We start from the raw sequence: 27746 nt of genomic DNA on the forward strand, positions 1-27746 counted from the left end.
CGGCGGGGCAGGCTTGCCGGCACCTGCTGCGTGCCCGCTCCGCGCTTATGGAGAGCCCGCGGTTGTGCGGGCTGAGCGTCCCGGCCCCGCCCGGAGCGTTACGGGAGGGCGTGGGGCTGCGAGCCTACTGCCGGAATGGGCTGATGGCAGAGAGCGTGGATGACCGTGAGCCCGGATCTCTGAAGTCTTGGCAGAACTTCTTTACTCCTTAAAGGACAGCAACTGCTTCAATAATGTCTCTTGGATCTCTTTTTTTTTTTTTTTTTTAGCTATTTCTTTTACAGTAGCAAAAGTGAAGTGCCGAATTGCTATTGCAGTACTCAAGTACATGCCTAGTGTTTTTGGTTTGTTTTTGTTTGTTTTTGTTTTTTTCTGTTTAAACTGTAGCTCAACAGGACCAACCTGTTGAAATGGTCTGGGTATAAGTCTGCATTGAAATTGCTCTAATGGAAGAAGGCTACTGTTCATTACCTATTTATCTTACTTATATTCTACTACTAATAACCATTTAAATTTAAAAGATTAGCAAGACAAAAATAAGGCTTTCTAATGTAGAGCCCTGAGCTTCACTGAGGAAAGACAGCATCTTCTCTTTAGAAGGATTGAAATCTTAGTGCAACAGATAAAGGAGCAGGTAGAGACCTCAATGAATCTGCTGTGGGGAGGAGCCTAGTAAAGTAAACTAGTGGTATGTTTTTGTTTTCATGCAGATCAAGCCCCCACTTCCAGCCTTTTCCCCCTGCCACTTCCTGGAGGGGGCAAAGAGGGAGTGAAGGCTCAAGTGCTTTTCCTGGTCTAGAAGGAAAAATAACCCACCATGATGATGCTTCTGCAAACAGGCCTTAATGTTAGGCAAGCTTTTTCCTCAGACATGAGGAAATGATGCAATTAAAAATGGGCTCAAAAGTATGTAGTAGTCTTGTAATAGGTCTTATGGTACAGTGCAATTAAATCTCCTCTTAAAAAGATATCACGTTGGAAGCAAGGTTTGAGGCTTCCCCAGTGTATCTGAGTGTCCAACTTTTAGGTATAAGGACAAATCAGCTTTCATGTGCTTTTCATTGCTGAATTAAGAAAAACAAGGCTATTTAAATGTAGATAGGAGTGACTCTGATGGTTTCCCTAATATATGCACAGCATTTTGTAGGAAATGTGAGCTTTTGCTTGCCAGTGGGATAAGGCTCATCCCATTAACTGCTTTCTTTGAATTGTCAATAAGACTGGTTATGGCTTCCTCTGGGCTTGTCCTTCTACCTGCCTGATCTCTCCACTATGACAACTCGGGCTTAACAACAGCTGTGCTGTGGTCACATGGAGATCAAACATAATACTGACGTCTAATGTTCTTACCCTCTTGGTGATGCTTAAGGGGACACTGTTACACTAATGCAGGTGGGGAATACTACTTCTGTAATATATCATCCATAACGTATACATCCAGAATGTACTGGAGGTTTCCTGCAGTCTATGACAGCTTGTGCAAAAGGAAGAGTGTTGTTCTACTTAGCTCTGAAGCTGTGTGTGCAGATTTCCATTTATCAGCAGCCAGCTGGCCATGTACGATGAGTTTTGACAACCTTTCTAGTAGTCTAGTTTTCTGGCGTCTCTGAGAGTTTTAATAAGATTGTTAGGCTTCTCATCCTCTTCCTGATCTTGATTGAAGTAGGCCAACATATTTATGGCTATTTTGAGAGAAGAGAAAAAAATACGGCAATCGGTGGTATTAGCCTATTATTGTCTTCTCCCCCACTTTCCTCTGCTGACTTGCTCAGCGCAGTGAACTCTTGCCTGTGTTCTGTACCCTCATAATATCAGTAAGCATCTGGACCTAGATGTGACCTGATGAAACTAACCCTAGAAGCACTATTATAAGAGTAAAAACTGTTGTCCTTCAGTCAATGCTGGGCAGCAAAACTTGGGGACTTTCCTCCTCTTGAAAACAAGGGGAAAGCTGGGAATGGATATTCTACTAGATACAGCCTTTTTTTCCTCACAGTCTTCCATGATTTTGCTTTTTCTGAATGTAAACATTTGCTCCTAAAATACGAACATTTGCTGAAACCTTCACTTAAGTGCAATGATAAATCACTGTTACTGCTTCCAGTAGACTTCAACAGTGTAACAGTGGACTGCTACTAGCAAACACTTCTGTTGTAGCTGTGTATCTGGAGGATGAGGTCACTTTTTGTCTGTCAGGAAGGTGTGTACATATATCAATGTCAAGACTGCGTAGGACCAGAGGTCTGCTTAGCCATGCCATTGCCCTGTGAATGTTTAGGGAAGAATACAGAAGGAGGTAATTGTTTCCAAGGTGTTTTCTTTTGTTTCAAGCAGGCTGACCTGGGTTTCTGAACTGGAGATTGTACTTAGAAGACTTTTCCCTTTTAATTGTTACTTATTTTTCCTGAAGTTTTTTTTGTTTTTGTTTTTAGGAAGTTGGCATTTCTCTGACTAGATCATTTACAGGTGTCTACTATTCAAATTACGCAGTGTGACTGTTTGACACATATTACATACTGCAACTGTGTGGCACTGCTGGGTAGTAAATAACATTTATAGATCCCCTCCCAAATTCTCGCTTTCCTGGCAGTTTGGAAAGGGAAAATCTTGTAGTCCCTGCCCAGCTGCTGACAAGAAAGGAGGGATTGAACTACCTTCATCACAACTGAGTCCCTCCTACACATTACCTACATGTTGGTGGAACAAGTTCCACCAGATCCTTCAAGACACTACATTATGATTTCTACATGAGATGCGAGTTTGGTGTTGTGAGACAAGAAGTTGTCATCTTTCTAGAAGCTTCAGGGTGATCAGTTTACAGCTGATACTTCATGGAAGAGCTCTGGAGTAAGGAATATAAACAGAAAACAAATGTTGGGCTTTTGCTTAGAGTGGGGTTTACAATGCAAGAGAGAGCTCATACATTAAAAATAAACATGTGCTGCCCTTCTCACATGAGATTGTTGGATGATGTTTGCCATACTGCTTCTTCAGCCAGTTCAGGTTTCCAAGGAAGAAAAAAGGAGTGATGTTTGAGTGAAAGAGCACTTCTAAACAGCTTCTTTCTGCTAGATGTGAAACATACAGCTACTAAGCTAAGGAGAACTGGTGACTGGCAGTGACCAGAGGTTTTAAAGGTTCATTTCTTCTTTCCGGAATAAGAAATAAAATAGAGGAGGAAAATGGATGGCCAACTCTGAAAATAGGGGTGGACTTGACTGTAGATGGTGGAAGCTACCATGCAGCAAGTGAAAGCAATGTTTCCTGCTACTGCATTAGTATAAACTGAAATGGAGATGAAGGTACATCTTGGCATTAAGGAAGGAGACCAGGTCTGGTCACATGCAGTTATAAAAGCATTTTTATGACACTTATGTATCATTACTGATTATTATTATTTGAACTACTTTCTTTTTTTCTAGCAACAAAAGTTCTTGGCACGGTCAAGTGGTTCAATGTCAGAAATGGATACGGCTTTATCAACAGGTATGTTTAAATTGATAGTCATGCAAATACAATAGAAGGATTCATGGTATGGATAATATACCTTATGTTAGCCGTTTGAACAGTGACCCAACGAGCGACTACAAGCTTGTGCACTTAGTGGCCAGGCATTCAGTAAACTTGGATTTCCTCTGAGGTGAATCTTTGCTCAGTAGTACGTGTGGGATGAAAATATAGTGTCAAATTCAGTACAGATTTGGTCTATTAACTGCTTCTTGTGTTTACTCATGCCACAGTTCTAATGAGCTGTATTATCTTTTGTGATTATGTGGCTTTCTCTCTTTTTTTTTATGTGAGGAAAGCTGGAAGATGAGAGGGAATACTTCTGGCTAAAAATCTAGTGTATTAAGATATTAGGAAATACTGCTTCTCTGAAAGAGTGGTCAGGCATTGGAATGAGCTGCCCAGGGAAGTGGTGGAGTCACCCTGGAGGTGTTCAAGGAACTTTTGGGCATTGTGATGAGGGACATGGTTTAGTGAGAACTATTGGTGATGGGTGGATGTTTGGACTGGGTGATCTTGTAGGTTTTTTTCAACCTTGGTGATTCTATGATATTAGTCAAAATAACGAAGTACATCTGATATTTTTTTCAATATTGTGTAACTGAGAATATTTTAGGCCTGGGTTTGCAGATCTCTTGTGTTTTCTTCTCTAAACATAAATGAACATCTAAGTAGCACCAGTGATGTCTAGCTATAAGAGGTGTTTGTCACGCCTCCAACTTCAGATGCATTAACAGCAGGGAATTCTGACTTTTAAGGTTGGAATATCTGTTGAGGTGCTTAAATGTATGATTTATGAGAAATGTTTCCTGCATAGTGAACGCTTATTAGACTCATAGAATTGCTTGGAAGGGACCTTAAAGATGTTGAAGTTCCAACCCCCTGCTGTAGGCAGGGTTACCAGCCAGTAGGTCCTGTGTCTTACAGGATACATACTCTTTGTCCTGCAAGTCCCTGAATTGTTATGCAGATTTGGGTTAGTTGAACACTAAAATGGGATAGAAGTCCTGTTCTGTGGATCTGAAGCTCACTTTATTATAGTCCTGTATCTGGCAACTACTATCTGGTGCAATGTAAGGTAGAAAAAAAGCTTGAATTGAGAAATACTTTTCTCAATCAAGTCTTTCAGAGCACTTTGAAGGGAGAGCCTTCTGCTGGATGTAGTATAATAACTGTCTCACAAAGCTGATGTTACTTATTCTAAGCACAGGAAGGTGAGAATGATATTATCTTCACAAAACCTTTGTGAAGGATGTACTTACTCCTTCTGCAGAGAATTGAGTGAACAGACTAGACTGCAGAATCTAGGTTGTTCCTGTTGTGTGAGGACACAGAACTGACACATCTTCAGGTTTTACATGTGGGAGCCTGAACTGGCTGGTGTAATCTAAACAACTATGAGTTGTTTTCTGGTTCTCCCTCCAGTGGATGCTCTTAGCACCTTGTGCAGGGTTGCTTTAAGCTTCACTGAAAGGAGAGCTGTTAACAGCTGTGACCAGTCCTGTCAGTAGTGTTGCTTGACCTCTGGGATAACAGATCAGGTTGCAGGCACTGTGGAAGTAATGGGAGGTAGGGTAGTGGAATAGTGAAAGGCAAGTAGTCCAGTCATTAGTTATTCAGTGTTTTGTTTCAACACAAAACGCTTACCTATGAATTATGGGGCACCTCCCTCCTGTTCCCCCACTTCTCTGAAGAATGGGAAGTCCTTACCGCTATTAAAGGTAGAATCCTGGAAAAATAAGACCAGTGCTTTGATAGCATAGCCTAATACAGAATGTGTGGAATCCAGGCGATGTGTGATGAGCTGGGGGAAGGGAGGCCTTACTTGTGAAGTCAGAGATCTCTTTTAAGTCTGTTAGTCTGAACTCTTATGACTTTTTTTGTTTCTTTTTGCAGAAATGATACCAAAGAAGATGTGTTTGTTCATCAGGTAAGAGTGTGGTATTTGTAGTTAGAGATAAGCATTGTCATGGTCTTCAATAGGTTTCTAGTGTAACTTCTAGAACAGCTAGGTCACTGGTGTCAGCTTACCTTGGTGGCTGCTTATTTACTTCAGATATCTCAAGTTGACTTGCATGTGTTTCAGAAAGGAATACAAGGGTATGTTTTCTTCCTCTCTAAGTCATATTTTAAGGAGTAGATACTGCAAACCTTCATGCTGTCTTGTGTCTGCCTTAATTTGAACATTAAAGTTCCACCCACACCCAGAGGAGATGACTCCTCTCTTTACCCGTCTTTCCCCCCTTTTCCTCTACTTTGTCACTTTCTTCCTGTGTCTTGTTTCTTCCCACCATCTTAATCTGTGGGTCTGTTCTGTCTGCCCTCCCTGGTATTGGAGAGAAAGTGATCTGGCCTGGCTTTTGACCAGGTTGGGTTGCCATCAGCTGTTGCTGCATGAGGCAGCTGTTCTTGAGAAGAAGGGGTGGAAGGCTGTGTGCTGAGTGTGCCCAAGGAGGGAGAGGCTGCCAATCAACCTGCCATTGGCTAACCTTCTATAAACTGTCAGTAGGCTGTTCTAAGTTTATATCATGAGTCTCAGGTCGCAGACAACTTGTGGGAAGGCAGAGGATGCTGCCTGCATTCTGATGCTAACCGATTGGCTGGTTTAGATCTGCTTTTGCATCGTCTGAAACTTTAGCAACAAATGAAATACTGCACTTGGAACTTGTCTTGTATGAAAGATCTGCCGGCCATGTGATTGTTAAAATGAGATTCCTCTGTAGCATAAAAGTGACAGTATCTCCATGAAATATAGCTGGTGAAATTACCCTCAGAGTTGGTCACTGAGGGAAGAGGGTATGTGCATGTGTAATTAAAATTGCTGCTGAATGTCAAGTTAATCGTGAAGCCACAAACTAAACATCATAACTGTTTCTCTGAGTCAAGGGGTTTAGACTCATTATCCCTAAAATGGATGAAACTGAGTAAGACTAGTGCCTGGAACAAGTGAAGGTGGTGTCAGTCTGTGTTCTCAGTATGCGTTCCTAGTTCAGCTAGTGGAATAGTAGTGAGAGCTCTTGATGCATATATAAATTTCTCAAGAGGTCTTAATTCCTAAACAAATCTCTAACAGCCATCTCCTTTAATGACCATGTGTTCTGTGCACACTGATTCAGATGTGTATCTTTTTCTAGATACACTGCCACTGTGCTGCTGATACACAAGTTCTTGTAACAAAATATTTTGCATAGGCAACATTGTAAAACTGCCTTGAAAACAAGCTGTCCCTGGGATCTGTATGAAGATATCTAGCTGTCCTTCTGATGACAAAAATTACATGGAGCATCATTTTCCATGGGAAGACTGCCTGTGAAGGCTTCAAAACAATGAAGGCCAGCAGCAAGCTACTGTCTGTGCTGTTTTATCTGTGGAGACGATTATTTAACTGTTTGTAAACTAGGGGTGGAACTTTTTTTTTCTCATGACAGAAGATGAGATGCTCTAGACACAAACACTAAAGCAAAACTGGCTTGATGTTTTAGAAATACCACATATATCCAACGTGAGCTTGCATGCTAACTTGTCTGTGGGCTCTGCATGACAGAGTATGTTCTCTCAGATGCAGCCTGCCTCAGCTGCAGTCAGATATTCTGAAGCTTCTCAGTTTTGAGTTGTTCTAGTACACAGCAGCAGAAAGTGAGGGTGTAAAGGGGTGATCTGTATTCTTTCTCCTCCTGTAATGTGCTGGAAGGAGATCCTTGTTCCTGGGGCCGTGTGGCCACTGCTCAGTGCTGGAGGGCCCTTCTTGGGTGGGGGAACCGGATCTGTTGGGCTGTGAGGAAGGAGAATTAGTCCTCTGCAAACATCCTGCTGGGAGCTCCCCGTCTTTGGTGGTTAGTGCATGTGCAGCTCCTCCTCCACTTCCCCGGCACCCAGCCTGAAATGGACTGGATTACACAGCTAATCCTTTAAGAATAAGGTTGACCTAGTTGAACAGAGACCACCCCCCTTTACTGCCCATGTGTACACACACACACATACACACACACAGGAGGGAACAGCCTGGTCTCATGATCAGGATAGGGGGTTAATTCTCAGTGTATGGCTATTGGATGCTATCTATAAACTGAGCACAGATTAAAATGCTTTTCGCTTTAGGACATGCATGGCTTGCTTTGAATTAACCCTTTGTCTTGTAGAGGACCCAAACAGTAGTATGATGAAGGGAGAGTCTCACTTGGCTTTGTCTTGCTTGCATCTTTGTGCAGTTGGCTCATGTGGGGTGCTGTCTATATGGAGTGCGTTGGGGTGTCTTGCAGTTTAGCCCTATTAAAAGTATGCACAGCCAGAGAAGTTAAACTTAATGAGAGAGTTGGAATCAAGAGCCAGTGAAGAGGAAGCTAGTGCAGCTGATGAGATGAATGGCTTTCTCTTTCTTGCCTGAACTGATCTGTGCTCCTCTTACATTATAGTGCTTATAGTGCATATAGATGTATCAGTAACTGGTGTGGCAGATCATGGCTTTCACTGTGACAGTGCTGGATGTAAACATGATGTGATATTGTGTGTGGAAAGAACTTTTCCAAACAGGGTACCGAACTAACTCTGAAGTCTATTATAGCCTTCTGTTCATCAGTGTCCCTTTGGAAAAGATCTTTAGTTTATTGTCAGTGCTGTCTGTATTAATACAAAACATCTGTCTCTTGAATCAAAGGCCCTGAAGCCTGCAGGATGGTGATGAACAGCAGCAGGGAGAACAGTATTTTCTTCTCTCTGGGTATATGGAGTAAAAGTCTTTTCACTAAGCTTAAAGTTCAGCCCTCTTATTTCTTCAGTGTTTACCTACTGCTGATGTCGTAATAGTAAAGTCATACAGTTCCTGCTCTGAATTCTAGGATGTACTCAAAATTATTTCTGGTTGCCTTCATAAAATAACTCAGTCTACCAAGTAGTAGCTTCTATCTTCTATTCAGTTGCAAATATAAATTCTGAGGTCTTTATGTAAGTCTGAAATAGCAGTTGTGAAGTCCTGTTGAATTTATCTTCCATTACTTTTCTTGAAAGTTTGAGTAGCTTTATCTTAATTATGCCCTTTGCTGAAAAGGGGTCTTTTAGTTCTCCTCCCCCTTTGCAAGAAAGAAGACTTGAAAATACAACTTGTTGACATGTCATGCAGAGCACAAGTCTGCTGAGGTCGTGCCAATTATTTCAATACAAATGAAATAATTAAACCTTTAATCTACAGAAAGATAACAATTTTTAGTATTAGTACTTTTTTTGAAAAGCTAGCACTTCCAGATGGGTATTTAGTAATACGTTAGCAGGAAAGCTAAGTTGTCTGTGCTGGTCAGTGGGAGTCTGCCTGTTGTGATGTTTCCCAAAAGAATGTACTTGAGCAGTTCATTCTGTTCCTGTATCAGAAAAATTCTTGGGTTGTTTTTTGCTTTGGTATCAATACTGTCTCTGCTCTCACGTTCTTCAGGGACACTGTGGGGTACAGAGAATAACTGTCTAGAGGTGCAGCTGCAGTGCTACAAGGACATGCAGGCCTATTGCCTTAAAGGAAGGGGGGAGTGGTTTTCCATCAACAAATAGAAGTGTCTTTTCTAAACTGGTCAAGCTGAACTTTAAACTGACTAGAATTTTTCATTTGGTATTTCAATAGACTAAAATATTTCTCACTGTTGATAGAATGACTATAGTTGCTATGCACTGGCAACGGCTTGGCTGTTCTTCATTTAGTCTGTTTTTTGTAAACTGCTGATGACTTTTTTCTGTTTTTGCCTTGTACCCCATTTCTTAAGTGGGATTTGTGTACTTCTAAGTATTAGATCTGTACCTACCTCATTTATGCTAACAAGACACCTGTATCGGGAACTTGAAGTATATTGGTCTTTAATTGAAGAGTACTTAAGTAAAGAATAAAATACTGGCTCAGTATATTGACGTCTTCAGTATATGTGTTGTTTAGTGCTCTTCAGTCTCTAAGTTTGTAAACCCTTACTTAATGAGCTGACAGTAGCTGCCTTGCTTTGCCTTGCTTAATGCATTTTAGGAATCCTGGAAGCATGCCTCTAACTGGAAAGCACTTAGAATGATTTTCAGCCTATCAGCACTGGATGCCCAAGTGTTTCTGTGAGTTGAGAGATTGAGGGTAATACCAAGTGGGTCTAACAATGACATTAATAGCATTTTTGCATTTGTCTGCAAGAGATGTGAGATAATCTGTTCTGGTACTGTTTCCCTGTGTTAAGTAGGGACTCGCTTAACTTTCTGGGGTCTCCCTCACAGTGCTTAGGTAAAATGCTTATTTCTATTTCAGAGTTACAGTAATTCTTTAGTTACCTTGGATTGCCAAAATACCTTTTTTGTTGATGTTACCTCCTCCAAAATGCTCGATTTTTTTTTTTTTTTTAAGTCTCTTTGTAGTGTTCAGCGTGTCTCTGAATGATTGCTTCAGTTGCTATCTTGGTAGAGGATGCAGGAAATAGAAATTCATGCAGAATGGTTTAGATATGCAGTAGGTTTGAAAGAAAGCATCTTGGGGCAACAGCTGTTTTGTAAGCTCATGTGTATTGAAGGGGTAAATTCTGACTCAGTAAGGAGACCCTGTGAAAAGAGAGATCTATGTATCTTATATATCCTGGTATGGTGGCTGATCATCTGGTATGTGGATTAGAGACTGTAGCAGAAAGACTATTCTTTCCTCATCTACAAGGCTTTGAGGGCATGAAGTGAACTAATGTTATCTTTCTGTATCTTTATTTAAAGACTGCTATAAAGAAGAACAACCCACGGAAGTATCTGCGCAGTGTTGGTGATGGAGAGACTGTAGAATTTGATGTGGTCGAGGGAGAGAAGGTGAGATTACTGTGGTAAAGAGGTGTGTATTCTTCTGAGAAGTAACACAAGTTTGCTGTATATCTAGTCTTTTTAATGTATTCATCCCTAGGGTGGGTGACACTCACATTGTCACTCCATAACACCAGGATTATGAATAACAGGCCTGCTTTTGCACTACCTGTGAGGAAGAAATCTGTATAGCTAGGAAATGATGTTATGCATACAAACTTCATGTTTTATCTTCCTTCCCCTTCCTGCTATATCTGGCTCTTTTCTTGCATACACATGGCTTACATTTTTTTGTCTTCCAGGGTGCAGAAGCAGCTAATGTCACTGGGCCAGATGGAGTCCCTGTAGAAGGCAGCCGCTATGCTGCAGACCGACGCCGCTATCGACGTGGCTATTTTGGCAGACGCCGCGGACCACCTCGAAGTGTAAGTTTTTATTTTTTTATTTTTTTGTTCAACAATGGTCATCCTACCTCCACAGTAATTCTAGTTTTCTCAAGAGAGGGAGCTACAGGTTCAACTTCAGTTAATTAAGTTGTGAGTGCTCTTTAGTAATATTCTGGCTTTTTCCAGCCCATCACTGATGTTGTTGGTGATAGCTCTGTTACTGGGTGTCTGGTAGGCTCTTTCTTTTTATCTCATTCCAGAACTGCCTTAAGTATCTTTTTGGGTGTTAGGATGTCTTGTTTCTCCACAAGCAGATACCTAGGCAGTTAACCAAGCCCTTTACATGAAGCAATAGGAAGTATTTATCCTGCCCTAAGTAAGCAGTGTAACAATCACTTGTGAAGGTTGGTTGGAGAAAGGTGTGTTTTGTTTTTTTTCTTTAAAAGCTCATTATTTTTGTATGGCACAGTAGTAGTTTAACAAACTAGTCGCTACTCTTATGTAGCATCCCTTAATAGAACTGTCTGCAGCAGTGTAGTATAAAAATGAATTTTTCTTTAAACTGATTATTTAAACACGTTATAAACAGCTGTGCATAGGTTTGGAAAACTTTTCTTCAAGATTTTGCAGAGGAAGTCTAAATAAGTGATATGTGGTTGTAATTCTGATAGTTACTGTTATCTGTTTTGTGCTTTTGCTCCATTGGTGCCTGGAACAATCCAATGACTTGAAAATACTGCAGGCTTGACAGTATCTCTTTATTTTCCTTACAGTTGAGACTGATCATCATTTACAGGAATGGGGTGGTCTAGTATGAAAGTCTTGCTTTACCCAAGCAACATACCTCTCTTCATCTTGTTCTGCAGAGTTGCTAGGAATGGAGGCATCCTTCCTTATAGCCTAGCTGTTGATGCTTATCTATTGAAGTATTTTCTTTTAATGCTGTTAGATACCAGCAAGCTTTAAATATGTGAAAGGTGTTCTTTGAGTGAAGCCCTGCAGACTGCTAGAAGTTGGTGATGACAACTGATACTTTATTACTGAGTGTGTCTTTGTAGTGGTAGTTTACAGCTTAAGCTTTCATTCCATGCAGCAGAGAGCAAGAGTTGAGCTAACAAACTAGAAATGAGGAATATCAACTAGTTATGTTCTAGTATCAATTGTTTCTTTTTGCTCTCCTGCAATTAAAATCTCATTCAACTGTCTAGTGAATGTTTTAGTTGATAGTATTTATATTGTCTAGGATCTGCTTCAGATTTTAAATGAGCAAGCATGAGGGCTTTGAGACTCCTCTGTACTGCTGAGTATGTAAAGCAGCTCTTTTCCTTTTGCCTGAAGAATGATTGTGTGAGGATTGTCTCAGGCATGTGGTCATTCAGTTTCAAGATTCTTGTGCTGACCCATGTTTTCTTGGACATCTGATGGAAACTCATTAAGATTAAACTCTGACTAGCATGTGACAGTATAACATGCTTAAATCCCAGTACTTGAAGGTATATGGAGCAAGAGGGGGAGCAAAATTGTGGTTCCATATTGTTTTCCTTACACTTGTTTATATCCAAATCCTCAGACTGGTACCCAAAAAATACTCAAAACACAGCAGACCTCAACGGTTATGTGTTTGGGGCCTGGAAATCTTGAGAGAGGTCTCTTTTATATGTAAAAATTAATATTTTTATATATTAAAAACTAGAAGCATACTAGTCTTCCCCAGCAATCCATGATTCTGGAAGAATTATGGCCTTCAAAATGTGCAAATGATCACTGCTCATGAAGCTTCTTCTGTCTTCCTTTTCAGTTTAAGATTCCTCTGAGTGTTCAGCCTGCCCAACAATGCATTGTTCCTTTAGATTTGGTGTCATCTGTGAGCTTAAGAGTAGATTCTGTTCTGCTGTCGAAGATGCTGGAGATCTAACAGTACCATCCCTTAAAATGCCTGCCTTTAGCAAATAACGAAGTGAACTCCATTATTGCTGTAACTTTTCAAATATGACAGTGGCCAGTTCCTTGAATGCTCTTAAATGCATGCTGTCTAATCACAAACTTGGATGCATATGATTTGCTTGAGTGATGGCTCGCTCTCAGAGATGAGCTCAGTCAAGAGTTCTGAGAATGCTGTCTTTGGCTGCAGTTATGCCCACTAAACTTTGTGTACATTCCTTTGGGCCATTCTTGCATTCTTGGCTACTGAGAACTGACCAGTTCTGCTGGGCTTTCTTACCAACCTGCTGATTAGCTGCCTGAACAAATCAAAGCCCCGCTCTAGTGAGATCTCTTTAGGGACTGCAAGGGGCTTTCTGCAGGGACTGTCTCTGAATTGTCCTAGCATAGGTCAGTGAAACCACTCTTAACTTACACAAATCTTGTCATGCCTTGTTTGCTTGTTTTTGATCAATTGCTTGTAGGCTGAATCATCTGAAGCAATTAGCATTTATTTTTGGAAATTTCTTGCATCAATTAACACACTCTTCATTTGGCAACTGCAGTTCTACTATATTTCAAAAGAAGCCTCTCTTTAACGAGACTTCCTTATCTTCTCTTCTGATTTGCAAAGGGGTAGAAAAGTTGGTCTGAGCTGTAGGGTGCCATTCACAGAGAATAAAGGTTGTGCCTCTATGTGAGGCACATATCCTGCAAGATAGTTAGATGGGAATAACTCTGCTTTTGAGACGTAAATTTAATTTACTGATGCTACGCTCAGCCTTCGTGTCTAAAGTTCTTGCACACCTCAAGGAGTAGACTCTTCACTGTATTTAGGCCTGTTGCTCTTCTATGTACTGGGCTACAGAAGTGAAAGGTTTTTCCCATAACTGAGCTGCCACATTGCTGATACTGCTTACAAAAGGGAAAAAAGAATTGAGGGGAGGAAAAATCAATACTATAGTTTATGGATTGTAATAACATTCAGCTTTAACACGTTGAGGTGACTTCCAGCCTTCTAAGAGCTTCTAACTGGTGTCACTTAACAACTCCAGTCCGACTTTGTACCCTAGCAAGACCTTTTTCTCCTTGCTTAACTCTGTGGGCTTTGGTAAGTATGCTAGATGCTATCTTCTGTTAGCCCTGCTAGCTCGAATGTCTGTACTCTAGACATAAGTTACTTGACCTATTTTTGAATATACTGTGTGGATTTCTTCAAGAGTGAAGAGAACCTTCAGCCATCTGAGACTTTTAACCAGCTTTAATGGACCTTTATTTGAACTGCTTGGGGAGTTCTGTGGAAAGCAGTACTTTTTTGTATTGTAATCTTCAATATCTTTCTCTGAGGATAAGAGGCTGCAATATTACACAAACTGTGGTAGTGTAGACATGACATGGAGCTGTAATCAGAATACTGTAATAGGCAATGGATCATGAAATAACCTTGAATTGATGATATCCTCATTTAAGTACTGCGTGCATTACTAAAGTTCTATGGATGGATCAGGTAAAATTTCTTGGGAAATATTTTAAAGGTTGACAGTTTCCTATAGAGAGAACGTGAAAACATGAGTACTACTGTATGAAAGTTAGAGAATGATTCTGAAGAAACTTAAAAACTAATGAATGAAATTGAAGAGACAGGTAGAAAAAAAAATTCTTGTGGTTACAGTTAAGCTTAAAGACACTTTGTTCAGGGGAGGGATTAAAACTCAGTGCCTTCATGGGATAGTACAGCATGCTTACCTATTTTGGTAGTCTTCAGAGGAAAAATGGGAGTGAAGCTGACCAGTTCTTTACATCCTATCCTTTTAGGATGACCTGGTGTATTATTAAAAGGTAGTATGTAGAGTTGGAAGGCTTCAGTGGAGAATGCTAATTGTATCATGTAGTAGATCACGTATATGTTGTGAGTTTGGTGCTTTTAATAGTACAAATGAAGTTTTTGCAGTAAATAAATATAACTTATTGTCAGTATAATAAAACAATCTTAAAGCTTAGGTTCTGTTTTCTGGTTAAACTGTATTTAACGACTTCTGGCAGCATAGCAGGTTTATTCAGGAAGTATGCTTTACTTCAGACTGGCAGATCTGAGAAATTATTAGCTATACAAATGTGCAACTGAATTTTTATGATACTGCAGAGGATGCAAGAAATCGCTGATATTTCTGGGCAAAGTAATTCATGTTTTCAACTAGCTACTTAAAACAAGCCCACATAAAATACTCACATATCAACATTTGATTCAAGATGAACAGGGAAACAGTGTCTGCATTGTTTTTTCAGTAAAAGCTTTATCAAGGTTTTTGTCAGTAAATGAGCTAGAGACTGTTCTTTATCTGAGATTTCAATGCAGCATTCTGTGGGGAGGAATGCATTTGGGCTGTGCTATTAAAGACAAAAGAATTCAATACTATCTTTTAAAGAGCAGTGAATTTAGTGCTAATTGTCCAGTGCTTTGGCTGATGAAATCATGACTTTGCACTCTTCCTTAACATTGAGTTGGCTGATGCTTTGTTAACCTCTGGTCTCTTAGACAAGACCTTTTAGGCCTTTGTGTTTTTCATATGTTTGACATTGCAGCACTAGAATTTCAATTGCTTGGTCAGAAATCCTGGAGAAGGGAAACGGTGATTATGCTGAAACTTGCCCAGAATCATAGTACAAGGGAAATAGTAATATACTTGCTTTGATTTTACTACTTTTGCTTTCAGGTATTGCTTGTTCTTTGGTCTCCCACGTCTATGCTTTCCCAGACTGAATAGCCACATTCTTCCTTTATGGAAGGGAAATCCCAAGACTTCAGAACTGTTATTAGTGCGCACACACTTCACTATGCAAGGCAGACATTGACCTCTGCTCTCAGATTTAACTGTCAAGTTGCATAGAACAAAGTGTCTTAATATAAACAGGACAGAGCGGTAACGCAAACACTATAATGCTCGGAAATGTATTTTCTTCAAATAATTCTTAAGTGGCTACAGAAGGCATTGGGAATAAATAGCTTCTGTTACATGCTGAATCAGATGCAGAAAACATTGTTTCAACATCTCTTGTTGAATCTTTTATTTTGGAGCAAAGTGAATAGTGAAACTAGAACTGTAAGGCATGGTGACCTCATGCCAGTATGTGTCTTATCTTTTGGAAAAAGAGAATGCTGTAATACCACTTTGTCCATTTTTCAGCTAAAGGGAAAGTCTTTTAAAGGCTGATGTTGAGTGAATATATGAGCTGAGTATTCAACATGATGCAGTATTTTTCTGTCTTTGAACTCAGTGTGTTTTCTTTTTGAAAAAGAGGATTTTGCTTAATGAAGTCAGAGTAGTGTTTAGCAGTACTCAGCATGGTAACTTCCAGTTAGTCTTCCAAATTCAGATCAACTGCTTTTCCATTACATAGTTACCTTTTTACAATTCAGTGTCATGTCTTGAAACCTACTTTTGTATGTACTGGGGAGATCTGACAGGTTCTTTACCTTTCCCTTGAGGCAGGGAGGAGGCACTAATAGGTAGCTTTTTCCCCTCACTATGAGGAACACGAGCGGCATAGCTAGCTCTTGTTCTGCCCCTGATCTTTTATTTGCCAAAATAAAAGCTTTGGCTTAGTATGTTGGGGTTTCTGTGCAGGCTTACTGTTGTCTGAGCTCATACTCAAGTCACTGGGCTATACAGTCAATATACTGCCTGTGAAGTAAGATCATCTGTCCCTGATTTCTATTTTGTTTGCTTTATTTTGGTTTTAGGGTGTTGAGGGAGAAATCAAGGATGGGGTTACAGAAGGAGGACAAATTCATCAACAAGTCCAAAGGAATCCTACTTATCGTCCCCGCTATCGCAGGTTTGTGCTGTTTTCCTTGCTTGTCATTGCAAATAAGTGGAGTCTTCAAAAGCTTGCAGAGTAAAAAGCTGAATTCCCAGACATTTGAGTACATGTGTGGTGCAGAGAATTGGAAGTGTTTAAATTACCAGGATGAAGGCATAACTTTTAGGAGTAAGGAAATGGTTGTAGAATTTGCTTGATCTAATTGTATGTTATTTACATTCAGGAATAGGTCAAGAAAGGGCAAAACTATTTGTATCCTGTACCAACTCCTTTCAATATGTTGCTCAGTTGCGAGAAGTTCATGTCTTCCCAGCTTGAATTCTTATACTACTTCAGGCAAGCAACATATCTAGATCCTGCTTGACATAGGGCAAATTGGTCCAGTGTCTGCAGGGTCAAAACATGCTTTGGAAAGCTTCCTGTAGACTGCAGTCAGTAGTCTAGCATTATGTTGCAAACTAGTGGCTTGTGTACCCAGGATCAAGATGGTTGTATCACTCAAGCTTACGTCTAAGCACTGATGCTGTTTGTATGTGCAAAAGAGCCTGTTTTTTCAGGAGAAAAATGATGTTCTGTCCCCTACAGAACAGCAGATCCTACAGTAGGATTTCAGTTACCTTGTACTATGCTGTGCTAGGAAGTATTGCATTGCAAGTGACCAAGGGCTCACAATGAGGCTTGGAGGTGGAAAGGAGGGGGGAAAGAATTTATTAAAAATAATAAAATAGCTTGGATTGGAAGGCACTTTTTAAACGTTATCTAGTTCTAACATCCCTGGTGGGCACTTCCTTCTAGGTCAGGTTGCTCAAAGTCCCAGTCTGGTGTTCCTGAACATTTTCAGGGATGGGGCTTCCACAACCTCTTTAGACAACCTGTTCCAGTGCCTCGGCACCCACACAGTAAAAAAATAAAAATAAATAAAAATCTTCATCTACTCTCTTTGATTTAAAACCATTATTCTTTGTCCTATCACTGCATGCCCTAGTAAAGAGTCTGTCTTCAGCTTTCCTGAAAGCTGCCCTTTAGATACTGGAAGTTTAATATCAGGTCTCCCTGGACCCTTTTCTTCTTCAGGCTTGACAGTCCCTACTCTCTCAGCTCCAGCCCTTCTTCACAGGAAAGGTGCTCCAGCACTCTGTTAATATTCATGGTCCATATCTGGACCTGTTCCAGAGCATCCATGGTGTTATGCTCAGGTCCCAGAGAGGTGCCCAGTACTCCAGATGGGGTCTTGCAAGAGCAGAGTGGGAAAATCACTTCCCTTGACCTGATGACCATGCTTCTTCTGATTTAACCCAGGATGCAGTTAGCTTTCTAGGCTGAAAACATACTGCCAGCTTATGTTCATCTTTTCATCCACTAACACCCTGTATAACCAACAAATATACAGAGTAGTGTGGTTAGGCTGGTATCTACAGATTGTATAGCTAGAAAGATTATCATGGTGGAAAGGGATAATTGAAAATAAATAAAATGCTCACCTGTGTCCTGGGCTTAGCAGAAAAACTTCAAAGGGAGTGATCTCCAGAAAGAGATTCTTCCTCAGTGGCAGTCAGCCTTTAAATGGGGTCTAGGAGAGGTGGAGCCAGGCTCCACTCCTGGTCACACAGGTGAATTGTCTTTACCTGTGCTCCTGCAGCTGATTCAGTTCTTGCCTCAGGTGATCAATCAGAGGTTCAGGCTGTGATTCATCAGTTCTCATACACACCCCCAAGAGAAAAGCAGGCTGAGGGAGCTGGGCTTCATCATTCTGGAGAAGACAAGGCTCAGGGGAGACCTTATTGCAGCCTTCTGGTGTTTGGAGGGAGATTAAACAGGAGGGAAACTGACTTTTTACATTGGTAGACAGTGATAGGACAAGGAGGAATGGTTTTAAACTAAAGGAGGGGAGATTTAGATAAGATGTCCAGGGGGAATCTTTCACAGAGAGGGTGGTGAGGTACTGGAACAAGCTGTTGAGAGAGATTGTGGGTGTCCCATCCCTGGAGGTGTTCAAGGCCAGGTTGGTTGGAAACCATGCTTGTGGCAGGGGGATTTGAACTAGATGATCTTTGGCTTGAGTTGGGACTTCATTCTGTGAATTACAATGGATAGTTTTGTAGTAACTTCATCTGCTAGTGTTTCCTTGGGACCCTTAAATGCATAAATGCAGGGTCTTGGAGGCTTGTGCAACTTCAGGTTCCTTAGATGGTCTCAAACTTGATCTCTTCTTACAGTGGGTGGTTCATAGTTCTTCCAGTCTCTTTGTTTTCTGTGAGTTGGGCAGTGTGACTAGAGCATTTTCCAGGAAGATTAAGGAGGAAAAACACTATGGAGTACCTCAGCCTTCTCCATGTTCTAGATAAGGTCTCCTACTATTTTCTTACAAAGAGGGCCTAGTTTCCTTTCATCGCTGACATACTTAAAAGCCTTTCTTGTTGCTCTTGATGTCCCTGATCAGTTTCAGTTTCAAGGCTTTTGCTTTTCTAATTTGATCCCTGATTGCGCAGACAATGACTGTTTCTCCCAGGCTGGTTCCACCCTTGTTTCTGGTCTCCATGTGTTTCCTTTTCGTATTTAGGTTTGTCTGGGAGCTTCTTGTGTTTTTGCCTGACTTCTTTTTAGTTGCCTTGCACTTGAGCTTATAGGAGGTGATTATTGAATATTAACTGACTTTTCTGGGTCTCTCTTCTTTTCAGGGCTCTATCTCCTAGTTCTCTACCAGGCAGGTTCCTGAAATCTGTTCTCCTGAATGATAGTTTGTTTACTGTGTGCCCTCCTTGTTGCCATAATCAAACTCTACCCCTTTGTTGTCACTACAGCCAATCATAGAATCATCAGGCTTTGAAAAGACTTCCAGGATCATCCAGTCCAACCATCCACCAATCACCAATATTTCCTACTAAACCATGTCCCTCAGTACAACTTCTAGACATTTCTTCAACGCCTCCAAGGATGGTGACTGCCACCTCTGTGGGCAACCTGCCTCAACACCTGACCACTCCCTTGGAGAAGTAGTATTTCCTGATGTCCAACCTGAATCTCCTGTGGCACAACTTGAGGCTGTTCCCTCCAGTTTTACTGCAGTGCTGCCCTTGAGCTTCATGTATCTTACCAGGCCTTCCTTGGTGGTGAGAACAGGATCCAGTGTAGCACCTGTCCTCCTTGACGTCTCTGTTTCTTTGAAAGAAGCTATTATCAGTGCATTCCAAACCTCCTGGATGGCTTATGCCTTGTGCTGTCCTTCCAACAGATATCAGAGTAGTCGAAGTCCCCCATGAAGATCAGGGCTTGTTGAACACGAGAGTGTTTATGCAAATATGAAGCATAGAGAATAGAGACATTTAATTTGAGCCTTTAAACAAACTGGCTTACTGCCTGGTGTGGCTGAAACTCATTTGTGCTGCTCATCAAGTGTTCTTCCTTTGACCTGTGGTCCTGTTGTCTCCCAGACTTTCAGAATCGTGAGTGGCATGAGAAGAGTAGATGAAGTTTCATTATTTCACTTCTATTTTATTGTGATGTAGGAATAAGCTATGAGGAGACATCAAATGAAGGAAGTGAGAGATGTGTTGAAAAAAGTTATGCTTGAAGCGTAGAGTTAGAACTTCTTGGTTCAGGATGCTGGGGAAATACAAGCTTGTGTAAGCTGGAGTGATTTGGGTCACATAGCGAGAAGAGAACACTGTTGCAATATTACTAAACAGGCAGACTGTATCTAGCTGAAGAAATCTCCAGAGTGGAAAATAACTGGACATTAGGGGACTACTTAAGAGAAATAGGCTTCTTTATCCTTTTCCCTAGGGATTCATGGAACTGGGTTAAAGGGATCCTTGAAGACCCAGCAGGACTTGTTTTTTTTTATTTCTTTAAACTAAAAGTTATTTGGATTTTACATGAACACAAATACTTTCCAATGGGATAAGCAGTGTAACTTGCTGAGTCACCTGTTAGTCATCCCTTAAATTGGCTAGTATAGGATTTTTATTTTTCTATCCTTAATTTTCTATTATTAATTCTGACACGACCACTCCAGTTTCAGTCCTCCATGCTGAAGGAATGATTCCATAATTGGGTGACTCAATGTAGTTAAAAATATTAGTGTATGAAATACCTATCCTCTGACTATTATGCATTTTGAAGTGTTGCCCACTTTTTTTTTAAACTTCCTGTAAGTAGTAAAGCTCATAAGTCACAAAAAATCAGATTGTTTCCTCTTCAAGGATGAGTGACAAATATGATGCCTTATGGATACTACTCTTAAGGATCAGAACTGCCATACAACATACTTGGTCCTCCTCATCTGGTCTTTTTTTTTTTTTAATATAGCTTATTGAGGTCAGGTTCCAGCTTTGAATTTGGATAGATGAACTATGAAATGGGTACAATTCTAGTTCTTTCTTGCATGCTTACTTGGGAACAGACAGGAAGGAGCAAAAGAATAATGCAAAAGCAAGAAGTAGCTAAACTTCATAGGAATAATGGGGTGGTCCTTGATTGCAATGACATGTTCCATGCAGAGTTAAACTTAACACTCTTGTGCATGCTGAATCTACAACTACAAGCCTTCCTCCTCCCCTCTAAGGTTTTCTAGCACTTAACAGAGTCATCCTCAACACAAACATTATCTGGGACTGTAGGAATGTGGATAATACTGACATTGTGTGTAGCAATCTGATATGTATGAACTATTACTGAAAGTCCTCATTAGTGTTGGGCTACCTCCTGTAAGAGGTAGCTTAATATGTACATTCTAATGTGAGTGAATTACGTTTTCTGTTTAGGTTAACAGTGCATGTAAGTGCAAGCAGTACCTAAATCTAGTGATACTAGTGTTTCGGTTAGTTTTTTCCTTGGGAAATCTAAATAGGCTTTTGAAACTGGGTAACTGTGAATTAATGGGAACAAGGTAGTAGGCTGTGACTTCTAGCCATATTCTGATATTACTGTGAACAGAATACATTAAGTAATCTTTGTTCCTGAAGTACCTGAGAAAGTATTGCATTTCCAGTATAAGTGACCTTAAGCTCTCCTTGAGGTGCATACTTTATGGTCAGGAGAGGCAACACTTTATTGGTTAGTTGTGAATCATTCCTGGATATTCGAACTTCTCAAGTGTAAAAGGGATTCCCAGGAACTGTGGCCTTCAGTTATAAGGCTGGACTGGTGTGTAACTAGTGCAACCTGATTGGCTTAATTGGTCACTGGCTTGTTTGTTTTCTTTTATAATTCTCTTAGCCAACAGTTCAGATGGTGGCTTACCTACCTTCTTATTGCAGGACAGGCAGCAGAACATGCTGACGTAGTTCCAGCAGTGAGAGACAACTCAGGCTGCGTGTCTATCTCAATGAACTAGGGGTTTCCCTTGAACTGTATGATAGCAGAACTCCAAAGGAATTGTTTGCTTGCATTCTAAACCATAAAAGATGGTAGTTGGCTAGTGAGGTTTTTGCCAGGCTAAAATGAAGTTAGTTTAACCATCTCAGGTTACTTTTTGTACTTATATGTACTTTCCTGCCTCTTCAAGAGGGCCCCTGCGTCCACGCCCTGCCCCGGTCACTGGAGAGGCTGAGAACAAAGAGAACCAGCATGAGGCCAGTGCTGTGAGTCAGCAGCCACTGCGCCGTGGGTATAGGCGCCCATACAACTACCGGCGTCGGCCTCGTCCGCCCAATACACCAGCTCAGGATGGGAAAGAGGTAAGCACGCTCCTGGCCGTGTGGCAGAGGCTGAGTTTTGATGGGATGAGCGTTAAGAGGTTTGGGCAGGGGGATTTGACAAGTCTGTTGTTGGTATGTTACAGAAAACTGATGGCAAGTTGATGGTAAGGGTAGCTGGCTTAATTGCCTGTTACTTATGGACTTGTTTGACCAGCTTACCTTAAATGAAACCAGCAGTGGGATAGGAATTGCTTCTAGATATTGCTTCTATAGATATTGCTTCTAGATAGTTCTTAATTGGAGTCAGACTGTAATAAATACTTCTGAAATAGAAAGAAACACCTTATCTTCCAACTATGTTTCTGAAACTATCCATTTCCAGCACAGGAGATGGATTTGAAAGCTCCAGATCAATTTCTTGAACTGCACAAACTAGATCTAGGTCAACTGTTAGTAATTAGGCTTTACCCTACTGAGGAGAAGACTTTATTCTATCCTATCCATTCAAAGTGATTTTCTCCATATCAGAGCTTGCTTTTTAAAAAAAAAATAATAATAAAAATGCTATTGGACAGTGATGGGACTTACTCAGTCTTTACCTATAACAAAAATGCTTTTGTCTTTGTGTCTCAGACAAAAGTGACTGAAACACCTGCTGAAAATTCTGCTCCAGTGACTGAGCAGAGTGGTGCTGAGTAATGTCAGGTTCTGCAGGCACCTCTACTATCCCTCAGGTAAGGAGCATAGCTAGTATCTTTTTCAAGTGAAATGGGATTTCTAGGACTTCTGGGATGTCGTCACATCCCTATATTTCTGGCTAAATACTTGTGGTAACTTCTGAGAGCCTTTTATAGGTGAGTCAAGGAATTTGTTTCTCTGCGTCTGTCTGTCACAGAGTTAAGTTTGCTTTATCTATATAGGTAACTCTACTCTTTGAAAGGGTAGATAACAGCAGGACAAGGGCAAATCGTTTTCAGTTGAAGAGAAGATTTAGGTTGGATATCATGGAGAAGCTCTTTACTATGAGAGTGGTAAGGTGCTGGAACAGGCTGCCCAGAGAGATTGTGGATGCTCCCTCCCTGGAGGTGTTCAAGGCCAGGCTGGATGGGGCTCTGGGCAGCCTGGTCTAGTATTAGTATGTGGTGGGAGGGGGGTTGGAGATTCATGATCCTTGAGGTCCCTTCCAACCCTGGACATTCTGTGATTGTGTGTGTGTATATATATACTTCATTAATACCACCTGTTGATGAGTTGGTGCTTTAGGAAGATGTGATACTCAATTTATAAGTAAGATATGCTGGTTATGCTTATTTTGTCATTAATAAGAATAGAATATATTCTGCGCTAGGAAAGCAGAACTTAAAACTGCTTTTTTAATTTGGCTTTTTTCAACAGGTGTCCTAAAACGTAACTCAGAAATAACACCAAAGAAACATTCAAGCAATAAATAAGCAACAGTGATGAAAGCAAAGATTCAAAATATCAGGACTACAAGCAGGAGGAAAAAAAAAAAAAATACCAGCAGCTGAGATCCAGGGAACGCCTGCAAGACAGATGCATAAATAATAAGAGTGAGATTTGGAAAGAGCAACCTCCCCAGTTTCAAGAGCAGCTGTGGGTTTTTTCTTGTTTAGAATTTCAATGTTTCACTAGTGTTGAATTTTTCAGTTTTTCTTTTGGTATCAAACTGAAAAGGGGAAAATACCCGATGAAAGAACTGAAATAGAAATCAAATGCTTTTCTTTATTGGATGCTGGTGCTAGACCTCCCAGGTGTGTTGAGTATTTTTTTTTTTTCTGTGCCAGTCCTGTTCACTTCAGGACATGGGGAGGAGAAACTTCAGCTTTCCTTGGTAAGATCTATTTGAAACTGTGCAGCATGGGTGACGTTCCTTGCAAATAAAAGTGATTTCAACTACCAAAACCAGTCCATTGAAGTGTTTGTTTATATTTACCTTTACAATCATTAATGGCTCTAGTCTTACTGCTTCAGTATTTACATGTGAAAATGAGCTGCATCTCTTAATATGCAGTGGTATGTCTTGTCTAAAGCACTGCTGGATAATGCATGTGCAAGGACTTGACTGGGTTAGTTATGGCTACTGTAAAAACAAGAACAGCTTCTGCAAAGTAGTAAGACAACAGAGCTATAACCTACACTACCCTCTCTTTTTCTGACTTTAGGTTTTTCTTGTTACTATATTGCAGCAGTTGTTTGTAACATCTAGAGTGGATTAGTGAGATATTTTTCCCTTCTGGTTTGCAAGGTTTTTGTTATTGAAGCAGTAGAATCCAAGCCTATAGGTTCCTCTCTGCCCAGAATTAGGCTGCTACGTTATTCTAGCAAATAAAGTTCCAAATAATGGCAGTACATTTCATTAGCCTCTACAGTTGTCCTTAGCTGAAAACAATGAAGTCTTTCCATCTGCACCATTTTGTGTTAATAACCAAAGAGTTATACTAATGTGTGGGGTTTTTTTGTGTTCCCTCCTCAAACCTGGGCTGTTTTGCATGTTATCACACTACTGCCAGCTGCTGAGTATGGGTGTGTTCCTTCAGCTAACTTGTTGCATGCTTCATTCTCTGGCCCAATATTTCTCACATTCTTGCTTTACAGTTGATGTTATCCTGACCTTGAATAGTGTATTTGTTTCCTTAAAACGCCTAATTCTGTTCCTAGTGATACAACACTTATCCAGCCTCTAGTGAATTTTGCTTCAGGTAAATCCCCTTTGGTATGGAGCAACACTGTATACATTTAAGACTAAACAAATGTAGAGCGATTTGTGGCAGGTAACTCCTACTATTTCTCTAATAATTAAAAATCATATGAGATTCTCTGGGGTCTTACATTCCCATGTTAATCCTCAGGAAATGGGGAGTGGGGAAAGGAAGGGAGTCTTGAGTAGTGAATAATAAGGGCTGAAAGTAAATTGCTTTGGAACCTTACTCCCTTTCTCTTCACCTGGTGTGAGGGGAAGAATAAGGGAAGGCATGATGCATGGATTGCCCTGTCCCTAGCTTACAGTATTAACTGTTTCTTGGCTTGCTTTTGTGATCAGTGTGTTAAGAACTCCGAATAAGCAATGTGAAAACTACAGACGTGGTTCAGGAATAAAAGTGCTTTTGCTTCCTTTGAGCATGTGCAGTGATGCATTCATTCACTGTAGAGCAAGCTCATGTTGCAGCACTGATCACTTCCATGACTACTTTCAGAAGTGCTAGGCAGGGACTATTGTGAGATACATTCTGTGCTGAAACTGCTGTGCTACAGATGAGAAGAGAGGGAAACTGATCCTCATAGATCTTCTCAGGGAGAAAAAGAGTATGGCTGTTCTGACAGATGAAAACTAGACAAAAGCACGCATACCTCTCAAAAATCTATAAGTAGGACTAACTAAACCCACTAAACAGGGTTGTCTTGGCTCATTATAATCTTAATAGACATTCTTAAATCCTGTAGTAATGCTTTGATATTTACTGTACATGGAGGCATTACATTTGGAGCAGCCTTATTTCACTTATTTCAGAAGCAGGGTGTTGGTGGTATGGCAGTAGGAGACTGAGCCTTCCTGCCAATATTCTGTTACATTTTGTCACTGTGTGACACGTGGCAGCTGAAGGGCACTTGGACAAAATGGCATCTAAAATGGAAGGTGCTTATGAAGCAAAGGTGCGTCACTGAATTCCTCGTTGTGGGGAAAAAAATGGCACCCACTGACATTCATTGATGTTTGCTAAACCTTTATGGAGACCAAACATTGAATGTTAGGACAGTTCATGTGTTTCAGCAGTGGCAACAGCATCATAAAAGACAAGCATGTTCTGGATAGCCATGCACAACATGTATGGAGTTGCAGTCAGATATTCAACTCAAAAATTTGATCATGTCTCTTTACTAGACTTACATCAGACCAATCTTAACATAAACAAAATATCCCTCACCTCTCAATTACGTCCTATTCACGTCATTATTTTTGGTGGTATGTACATAAAGGATGAAGCATAGGAAGTATAAAATAAGATCAAAAGTCCCTGATGAGCACCTTGAGAATTGTGACCACTTCCATTGAACAAGACGGTGATGCCTTGCTTTCACAAAAACAAGGTCAAATGTCCAACTAGTTTTGCTTTTATTCTCTTTTTTTAATGTTTTAATAAGTAAATATATAAGTGAATATATAAATAAGTTATACAAGTAAATTTGGTTTGGCTGTTCAGAAAGTCTATTTGCAAATCCTGAGTTTAAGTTTTAGATGTTGTCCTTTCTATTGGTCTAGCTTTTTTCTTCTGTAAAACCAGTTGGCCCTTAGCATCACTGTAAAGTTGTAGCAAGAAAGTATCTGTTCTGAGATGCTTATACATAGCTGGGGAAAAGCAGTCATACCAGCCAAAAGGGTGGTGAGAACTGGAAAACACCAGTACTGAAAGAAAGAAATATTCTAACCAGAGCTTTGAGCTATATTTCAGCAAGGAGTGAGATGCCTAAGTAAGTGAAATGCAGAGGCCCCACAGGGCCTTCTCAATTCTGCTTTATCTTGTCATTACAGGCTTTTTGGATGAGACAGCGTATGGCTTAGTTTGCTAGTTCTTGATAGTTAATTCTTGGGCATCCAACTCTTGCCTTGAAGACGAGTTAAGTACATAACTATGATCTGTAAATTTTGTTGTGATGAGCACTGTCTTCATTCATGCAATATGAATTAGCATTAACTAATTCTAGTGTCTGTCCAGATCTGCATCTAAAACAACTACCAACAAAGTTCAGCTGATTTGTGACTTGCTTATGAAATGTTACCATCAGAAGTTTAGGAAAGAATAGCTAAGGAAAAAATTCCTTACTGCTATATTTGGGCACATAGATTGGCAGTGCACCAGTGCCAACTTCTCTTGCTTTTGTGGCCATTGTGCAGAAGCATGCTTTTCTGTAAAAGTATGTACAGGAAGTACAGGAAGCACTTGTGTATAACTGCTGTACAGGCTGCAATCACATGAGTTCACTGCAAGTGAGCATAAAGCTTAACTGTTACTGACACTTTTCATTACATAAATATTCCACGATGGATGATAGAGATGTCAGCCCAGCAATCTTGATTACTAGTTAAGTTATGTGAACACTAGATGAAGGTGTTGATCCACCACCTTTTTATTTTTGTAAGTTAAATTTATATTATGTACCCCTGTGACAGGACAGTGTGTTTCAGTATGGTTTCTGTTGTAGATCTAACTGGGCCAAAATGTGGAAGATGATGAGATGCATGAAACAAAACTCACTCTTCCTTCAAGTTCATTATCAATAAATCTCAAAAAAAAAAAAAAAAAATTTTAAAAAAAATTGTTAGTAGTGAAAGACAAGTATAATAATCTTGTCCCTATTCTGGTGCATCTCAAGTCCCGTGCAGTTATCATTATGCAGCTGGGAAGAAAAGTTTAGAGGAAGAGGCAGTTTGGTCTACTATGGTAGCCAGATTCTCCATGCAAAATACAGTTCTAACCTGCAGTGTTTTGTTCTCTTCCCAACTTTTCTCCCTACCCCTCATCATAGCTGGGTATCATCATTACTAGGGTATGAACTTCCACAGGTAAGAAAAAGGATGACCAAAAAGTTACACCACACAATCATAAAATTGAGTAAATCTCTATACTACACGAGCAGTTAAAAGACTTGCCACACTTACTTA

At 40.4% G+C, this 27746-nt stretch overlaps 1 protein-coding gene across 1 annotated transcript; it reads left to right on the top strand.

Moving 5' to 3' along the window:
* The first annotated feature begins 47 nt into the window (after nt 1–47).
* On the top strand, nt 48–23989 carry YBX3 (Y-box binding protein 3). The gene is made up of 10 exons (XM_031554665.1): nt 48–165; nt 270–344; nt 3396–3486; nt 5404–5437; nt 10219–10308; nt 10602–10724; nt 16348–16442; nt 21934–22105; nt 22700–22800; nt 23462–23989. Exons 1-9 carry the CDS (start codon nt 48–50, stop codon nt 22763–22765), a joined length of 864 nt encoding a protein of 287 aa, XP_031410525.1. The 3' UTR covers nt 22766–22800; nt 23462–23989.
* The last annotated feature ends 3757 nt before the right edge of the window (nt 23990–27746 follow it).

The sequence above is a fragment of the Meleagris gallopavo genome, chromosome 1 (genome assembly GCF_000146605.3).
Source record: "Meleagris gallopavo isolate NT-WF06-2002-E0010 breed Aviagen turkey brand Nicholas breeding stock chromosome 1, Turkey_5.1, whole genome shotgun sequence".
NCBI lineage: Eukaryota > Metazoa > Chordata > Aves > Galliformes > Phasianidae > Meleagris > Meleagris gallopavo.

Bases quoted from the DNA above. Each gene is read 5' to 3' on its own strand.
- YBX3 (XM_031554665.1), top strand. From the start codon at position 48: ATGGAGAGCCCGCGGTTGTGCGGGCTGAGCGTCCCGGCCCCGCCCGGA. The intron at 3,487-5,403 runs GTATGTTTAAAT...TTCTTTTTGCAG, and splicing joins GGATACGGCTTTATCAACAG to AAATGATACCAAAGAAGATG. The intron at 10,725-16,347 runs GTAAGTTTTTAT...TTTTGGTTTTAG, and splicing joins GCCGCGGACCACCTCGAAGT to GGTGTTGAGGGAGAAATCAA.